This window comes from Myotis davidii, unplaced genomic scaffold, assembly GCF_000327345.1.
Source record: "Myotis davidii unplaced genomic scaffold, ASM32734v1 scaffold2551, whole genome shotgun sequence".
NCBI classification, from domain to species: Eukaryota; Metazoa; Chordata; class Mammalia; order Chiroptera; family Vespertilionidae; genus Myotis; species Myotis davidii.
This window is the reverse complement of record NW_006283140.1, coordinates 35,366-43,807: the sequence shown is the minus strand read 5'-3', so window position 1 is coordinate 43,807 and position 8,442 is coordinate 35,366. Positions and strand designations below refer to the sequence as shown.

Below are 8,442 nucleotides of genomic sequence, written 5' to 3'. Positions count from 1 at the left end.
TAATCCTCACCCGACGATATGTTTCCCATTGATTTTTAGAGAGAGTGGAAGGCAGAGGGAGAGACAGAGAGAAACATCGATGTGAGAGAGACACACTGATTGGTTGTCCCCCACACTCACCCCAATGAGGGCCAGGGAACCTGCAACCAAGGTACATGCCCTTGACTGGAATCGAACCCGGGACCCTTCAGTCTGCGAGCAGACACTCTACCCACTGAGCCAAACTGGGTAGGGTTTGTATTTTCGTATCTTTTTTGCTGTTGTATTTTTAAAATTTATCTTTATCTTTAATTTATATTTATTACAGATGTCCCATTTTTTCCTCATTGACCTCCTTCACCCTGCACCTGGATCCCCACACCCACAGGCCTTCACCACACTATTGTCTGTGTCCATGGGTTATGCACATCTATAATAATAAAAGCGTAATATGCTAATCAGACCGGATGACCTTCCGGAGGAAGCAGGAGCTGCAAGGGAAACCCAGGTCCCGGGTGCCAGAGGGAAGCTGGTACCAGCAGCCAAGGGAAGGAAGGCCTACTCTTGCATGAATTTTGTGCATCGGGCCTCTAGTACACATGTAAGTTCTTTGGTTAATCTCTCTCCACTCACCCACCCAACCCTGCCTTCCCTCTGAGATTCATCAGTCTGTTCCATGCTTCTATGTCTCTGGATCTATTTTGTTCATCAGTTAATTTTATTCATTGGTTCCACATATGAATGAGATCATGTGATATTTGTCTTTCTCTGACTGGCTTCACTTAGCACAGCGATTCTCAACCTGTGGGTTGCGATCCCTTTGGCAGTCAAATGACCCTTTCACAGGGGTCGCCTAAGACCATCCTGCTTATCAGATATTTACATTATGATTCATAACAGTAGCAACGTTACAGTTATGAAGTCGCAACGGAAATAATTTTATGGTTGGGTCACAACATGAGGAACTGTATTTAAAGGGCCAGAAGGTTGAGAACCACTGACTTAGCATAATACTCTCCAGGTCCCTCCATGCTGTCTCAAAGCGTAAGAGATCCTTCTTTTTCACAGCCTAGGAATAAATTTAACCTAGGAGGTAAAGAACCTATCCTTGGGCCCTAGCCAATTTGGCTCAGTGGATAGAGCATCGGCCAGCGGACTGAAAAGTCTCGGGTTCAATTCAGGCAAAGGGCACATACCTTGGCTGCAGGCTCGATGCCCAGGTGGTTAGGGTAGCATCGGCCAGCGGACTGAAAAGTCTCGGGTTCAATTCAGGCAAAGGGCACATACCTTGGCTGCAGGCTCGATGCCCAGCCCTGGTTAGGGTGCATGTGGGAGGCAACGAATCCAATGTGTCTCTCTCACACCAATGTTTCTCTGTCTCTTCCCACTCCCTTTCACTCTCTAAAAATCAATGGAAAAATGATATCCTCGGGTGAGAATTAACAACAACAAAAAAGAACCAATACTTGAAAAACTATGTCATTGAAGAAAGGTACTGAAGATGACAAATAAACTGAAGCATATACCATGCTCATGGGTAGAAACATTTAACATTATTAAAATGTCTATTACTTCCCAAAGCATCCTACAGAGCCTAAGCCAGGGGTGGGCAAACTTTTTGACAAGGGCCACAATGGGTTCTTAAACTGGACCGGAGGGCTGGAACAAAAGCATGGATGGAGTGTTTGTGTGAACTAATATAAATTCAAAGTAAACATCATTACATAAAAGGGTACGGTCTATTTTTTCAATAGTTTTATTCATTTCAAACGGGCCGGATCCGGCCCGCGGGCCGTAGTTTGCCCACGGCTGGCCTAAGCAATACTTACAGGGTAAAGAAAGTTTCTTAAAAAATGGTGTGGGGAGCACTGCACAGATACATGCAGAAAAATGAAACTAGATCACTTTCTATACAAGATACAATAAATTCAAAATGGATTAAAGTCCCGAAACAATAAAACTCCTAGAGGAACACACATGCGGTCAACCCCATTGACACTGCTTGTAGCAATGTTTTTGAATTTGTCTCCTTGGGCACAGGAAACAAAGGAAAAAAAATAAACAAATGGGACCACATCAAATTAAAAGATTTTTGCATAGAGAAGGAAACCATCAACAAAAATGCAACCTACTGAATGAGAGATATTTACCAATGATACATCCAATAAGAAGTTAATATCTAGCCCTAGCAGATTTGGCTCAGCAGACAGAGCATCAGCCTGTGGACTGAAGGGTCCCAGGTTCAAGTCCGATCAAGGGCACGTGCCCAGGTTGCAGGCTCGATCCCCAATATGGGACATACAGGAGACAGCCAATCAGTGATTCTCTCTCATCATTGATTTTTCTAATTGATATTTCTCTCTCATCGATGTTTCTGACTCTCTATCTCTCTCCTTCCGCTCTGTAAAATCAATAAAAAATATTTTTTTAAAAAAAGAAGTTAATATCTAAAATATGTAAGGAACTCATACAACTTAACACCAAGAAAACAAGAAATCCAATTGAAAATTGGGCAAAGGACCTAAACAGATATTTCTCCAAAGAGAACATACAGATGGCCAACAAAACATAAAAAGATGCTCAACATCACTAATCATTGGGGAAATGCAAATTAAAACCACAATGAGATATCACCTTATATCTGTCAGAATGGCCATATCAATAAACCAACTAACAACAAGTGTTGGCAAGGATGTGGAGAAATGGAAACCTTCATGCACTGTGATGGGATTACAAATTGGTGCGCAGTCATTATAAAAAATAGTATGGAGGGTCTTAAAAAATTTTTAATAGAATTACCATATAACTCAGCAATTCCACTTCTGGGTATTTATCAGAAGAAATCCAAAACACTAACTTGAAAATATATATGTACCACTATGTTCACTGCAGCACTATATACAATAGCCAAGATATGGAAGCAGCTTAAGTGCCCATCAATAGATGATTAGAAACAGATACCATACATATCTAAAATGGAATATTAATCAGCCATTAAAAAGGAATGAAATCTTACCATTTGTGACAACATTGTTAGACCTAGAGAGTATTATGCTAAGTAAAATAAGTCAGAGAAAGAAGTATCATATGACTTCACTTCTATGTGGAATCTAAAGAACAAAATAAATGAAAACAGAAACAAACTCACAGATACAAAGAACAAGCTGATGGTCACCAGATAGGAGGGGGTTGGGAGAATGGGTGAAAAAATTGTGAAAGGGGTTAAGTAGTACAAATTGCCAGTTACAAAAATAGCCATGTGGGTGTAAATCACAGCACAGGAATATAGTCAATAGATGAGTACTCAACTTATTGGGGCAATCACTTTATAAGGTATATAAACATCTAATTACTATGTTTTACACCTGAAATAATATAATATTGCATGCCAACTGTAACTGGAAATAGATTTTTTTTAAAAAAGCAGAAATGAGCACAGCCACTCATGAATGAAGGTGGGAGGCAGTCTCAGCAAGATGACCTGTATACCAAATCTTTCCCAGTCTACATATTAATAACAAATCTACATAAACTCACATTTGCCCACATTTGCAAAGTAGAAGGGTCAATTTTATATAACTGATTGAAGTTACAATAGACAATGGCATCTTCTGGTAAACCATATTGAGAACGTGTAGTTACAATAATGGTACGGGGAACCTCCTCTCCAGTGGCAGCCTTATTGTTGATCTAGAACAAGAAAAAGAATACAATGATTATACTTCAAGTCAACATAGTCCGATATTTTTTCAATCAGTGAAGAATTAATGTGCAAAATGGTATCGCTGTCAAGAGTCACGTAACTGACCTATAAAATATTCATGACATATTAAGTTAAAAAAAGTTATAACATTATCTTAATTTGATGTGTGTGTGTGTGCGCGCGCGGGGGAGGGGGGGGGGGGTGATGCACTATAAAAGCTTTTTACTCTGTCCAAAAAGTTATTTTCAAAACCCTATTAATCCACAGCCATGTTTGGCTTACTCTTTTCTTCATGAATGAAATGTCCTTTTCTAAATGAAACACACCCTTTAAGGCTAACCTTAAATTATTCCTCCAAACATTCTTTACTAAGACTGCCTCTCCCCACATTGATCCATTACTGAGTACCTATATACCCAATTATAATCTTACCTTGTAATTCCCACATGTGAGTACTGCCTTACATTGTTATGTAACTTATTCCTGTGTGTAAGGCCATTTCATACATATGGGCATTGTGTTCTACACTCAAAATTCTGTCACTGTGCATTTCAACTATACTCTAGTGTGGTGATTGCAAGGAGGGTGGAGATGGAAGAGGGATTAGAAGGGATAAATGGTGATGGAAAAAAATGAAACACACACAAAAAAAGAAAAACACACTTATACTTTAAGTCAAACATGTCTGCTCTAGTGTTTCCAATACCAGGTAATCAGAGGGAAAAAGAACACAACACTGTCTTTTTAGCCCAATAGACACAGTGAGCGATTATTCTTAATTCCTTTACCTCCTTATTAAGGAGTTGGCCTGTGAGCAAAGAGTTCATTTTGAGCACCGTTGGTATAAAATGATGTACAAGTAAAAATTTTAACTCCTAAGAGGTCAGAGATCTTTGCCTTATGATCTTGTGACCGAGCTACATATTCACTTATTCAAGTATGCATTATATATTTATTGAGCACATATTACATTATTGTTGCTAAGACACAAGTACTCAATTCAGTGGAGAATACAAAACCAGGGAATTATGTGTCACACTGGATATAAAGATATAGCCAAATATTACAGAGGTTACAATGTACAATGGGATCAGGGAAATAGAAATTAAAACTGCAATGAGAGATCACCTCACACCTGCCAGAATGGTTATTATCAATAAATCAATAAACAAGTGTTGGTGAAGATGTAGAGAAAAGGGAGCGCACAGGCACTGTTGGTGGAATTGTAAATATGTGTACCCACTGTGGAAAACAGTATGGAGGCTCCTCAAAAAATTAAAAATAGAGCCAAAACCGGTTTGGCTCAGTGGATAGAGCGTCGGCCTGCGGACTAAAAGGTCCCAGGTTCGATTCCGGTCAAGGGCATGTACCTGGGTTGCGGGCACATCCCCAGTGGGGGGTGTGCAGGAGGCAGCTGATCGATGTTTCTCTCTCATCGATGTTTCTAGCTCTCTATCTCTCTCCCTTCCTCTCTGTAAGAAATCAATAAAATATATTTAAAAAAAAGAAAAAAAATTAAAAATAGAACTACCATATGACCCAGCAATCCCTCTTCTGGATATTTATCCAAAGAAATCTGAGGATAAAGACAGGAACAGATTCTTGGAGGAGCTCTTTGAACTGAAAGTCTTAAAGATGAGTAAGAATTAACTAGGGAAAGGTTAAGTTAGTTACAGAACCAAGTTCATCATTGTTAAGAATAAAGCCACAGAAGGAAATAACAAGATATGAACACAATAGACCCTCACTAGTATAACCTACTGGCTGAATCCAGGTGATTTTAAAATTAAACAAACCTATTTAAGATGCCAATTTCCACTGAATTCATTTCCTCATCTATAAAACAGGGATAATTATGCTTACCTGCTAGAGTTATGAGATTTCAATGAGGTGAATGTATACCTGGTGGTACATATTATGCTCTATTATTCTCTTCTCACCTGGGTAGTTGCCAGTCCGTTGCTAATGCTGAATCCATTAATTGTTATCTGAATTTGTCCTCTGTTAATCATTTCAATAACTGCTTCTGCAATAGTATTCATAGGAATAACTGGCATATTAAGAGCTGTATTACTGCTGTCTGCATTATCTCCTGCATCAGGACATTTCATCTTTAAAAAAAAAATAGCACAAAATGTATCATTAGGGAAAAGATCCCAAATGCAGATAACTAACTTTATTTCAATGACAATATTGACCAGGTCCTGACCTTGACAATTTTCACATCCGGTAAACTATCAAGAAATGCTTTCAGGTCGATGCCATTCAGAACAATCCGATTGTCATAAATGTGCCCATTGGACTTAAAATCGATGACTGCCTTTTTCTAATCAGAAGAAAAAAGTTTCAGACATGTCATTTAGGATGCATAGGGACACTAGCAAGAAAATAAATGACTACAGTTCTTTGCAATTCCCCATAGCACTGTTTTTCTACCTACCTTCAGATGAGGAAACATATTAGCATGATCACCAATAAAGAAAGTATGTGGCATATAAGCCAGTTTTTCAGAATACTGTTCAGCAACTTCAGCTGGTGAAGTTTCCTGATCAGTGATGATATAATCCATGAAAAGCGCCCCACTAGTCCCAGGGTATCCGAGCCACATTGCCTAAGGGGGAAAAAATAGACTAAGAATCTTCTTCCAAAGGGTCCAAAATTAAGTAAGAAAACAAACAAACAAACAGGGAGGATTGACTCAGCCAAAAGCAATCAAATAGTATTTTAGACTAACATAGGTGCTAAAATGTTTTTCCAATTTACAAGACAAAAGAACTATTTATACCCAACTATGAAATGCATGTCTCTGTATCCATGTACTGCGGGCATTGTGTTCTACACTCAAAATTCGCTGTCCCTGTGCCTTTCAAGAACTATACTTTTTTCCCTTAAGTCAGGTATGTTTGCTCTATTGTTTCCAATGTCAGGTAGCCAGAGGGGAAAAAAGCACATTACTGTCTTTTTAGTCCAATAAACATTATGAGCAATTATTAATTCCTTTACCTGAATAGGAGCTGGCCGGAGAGCAAAGAGTTCATTTCGAGCACCCTTGGTATAACCATTCATATTTACAAGGATGTGTATACCATCCTGATGAATGCGATCAGCTGCTTTTCCATTGCATGGAATCTATGGAATAAAAAAATAAGAACTCATTAGGTATAATCTCAGACTAATTCAATTATTTTATTGGCATTAAACAGAATTCAGATTCCTAGATGCAAAAGTAAGAACACAAATTATATTAATGCAGGTAAAAATATGGTTAAGTGCCATTAAAATGGGCCCAAAGCATTATAGAAACAGAATATATTTAACTCTTGCACAATATAGGTTTGAACAGTGCAGTTTTTTTTCAATAAATATACTGCAAAAATTGTTGGAGATCTGTGACAGTTTGAAAATACAGATGAATTACATAGCCTAGAACTATTGAAAAAAACACACAAAAAAGTTATACTGTGAATGCATAAAACATATACAGATACTAACTATTCTATTTCATCATTTACTACCATAAAAATGTATACAAGTCTATTATAAAAGTTAAAATTGATCAAAATTTTATTACTTACAGACCATATATGACTATTTGCAGCTGATAGAAATGTAAACAAAGATGTGATATTACATCATAACTGCATAAAATTAACTGTGGTACATACTGTACTACTATAATAATTTCCTAGCCCCCTCCTGTTGCTACTGCAGTGAGCTCAACTGCTTTATCTGCTTAAAATGCCATGGGATGCTGCTAATCTCTGTGCGAGCAGTTCATCTCTCCAGTAAATAGTGTATGGACTGTGATCTCTCATGGTTCTCCCGTACTTTTCATGGTGTTTAGTGAAATGCCATAAACTTTGAATATCACATGGGACCCACAGAAAGTGCCACTAGTGATACTGAAAGTGCTCCAAGAAGCAAAGAAAAGTCATGACACTACAAGAAAAAGTTGAATTGCTTGGTATATTCCACCATATTTGAGGTCTACTGCAGTAGGTTCAAGATAAATGAATCCAGGGTAAGTACCATTATAAAAAAAAGAAAAGGAAATTCATGAAGCATCTCTGAAGCTACACCAGCAGACTCAAAAAAAACCTTGCACTTTTGTGAAGTATCTTTCTATCTTGTACTGAAAATGCAACTTTGATGTGGGTGCCAAACTGCTGTAAGAAAGGCATACTTATAGACTTATATGACTCGAGAAAAAGCAGTCACTGTATGACAACCTCAAGCAAAAGGAAGGTGAAGGGTCTAAAGCTGAAGAAAGTAATGCTAACAAAGGATGGTTTGATAATTTTAGAAAGAGGTTTGGCTTAAAAATATCAAAACAGCCCGGCCGGTGTGGCTCAGTGATTGAGCATCAACCTATGAACCAGGAGGTCACAGTTCAATTTCCAGTCAGGGCACATGCCTGGGTTGAGGGTTCGATCCCCAGTGTGGGGTGTGCAGGAGGCAGCTGATCAATGGTTCTTTCTCATTATTGATGTTTCTAACTCTCTCTCCCTCTCCTTTCCTCTCTGAAATCAATAAAAATATTTTAAAAATTGTCGAAACAATGGAAGAAATAGCTTCTGTCAACCAAGAGGCAGCAGGTAAGTTCCCAGATGCCATTAAGATCATTGAGGAAAAAAGATCGCTGCCTGAACAGATTTATAATGCAGGTGAAGGTACCCTATTTCGGGGGGAGGGAGGGTGCCACAAAAGACATTTATTAGTAAGGAAGAGAAGCGAGCACCAGAATTTAAAAAGCAGGAAGG

At 38.4% G+C, this 8,442-nt stretch overlaps 1 protein-coding gene across 2 annotated transcripts in view; it reads right to left on the bottom strand.

The window, feature by feature from the left end:
- OGT (O-linked N-acetylglucosamine (GlcNAc) transferase) overlaps nt 1–8,442 on the bottom strand; it is a 49,634-nt gene that overhangs the window by 16,379 nt on the left and 24,813 nt on the right. For both annotated transcript variants that reach the window (XM_006753456.2, XM_006753457.2), the window contains exons 15-19: nt 6,686–6,811; nt 6,123–6,293; nt 5,892–6,008; nt 5,623–5,793; nt 3,517–3,669 (exon numbers count right to left, since the gene is read on the bottom strand). In XM_006753456.2, the coding sequence (XP_006753519.1) occupies nt 3,517–3,669; nt 5,623–5,793; nt 5,892–6,008; nt 6,123–6,293; nt 6,686–6,811 (738 nt within the window). The remainder of the gene's footprint in view (nt 1–3,516; nt 3,670–5,622; nt 5,794–5,891; nt 6,009–6,122; nt 6,294–6,685; nt 6,812–8,442) is intronic.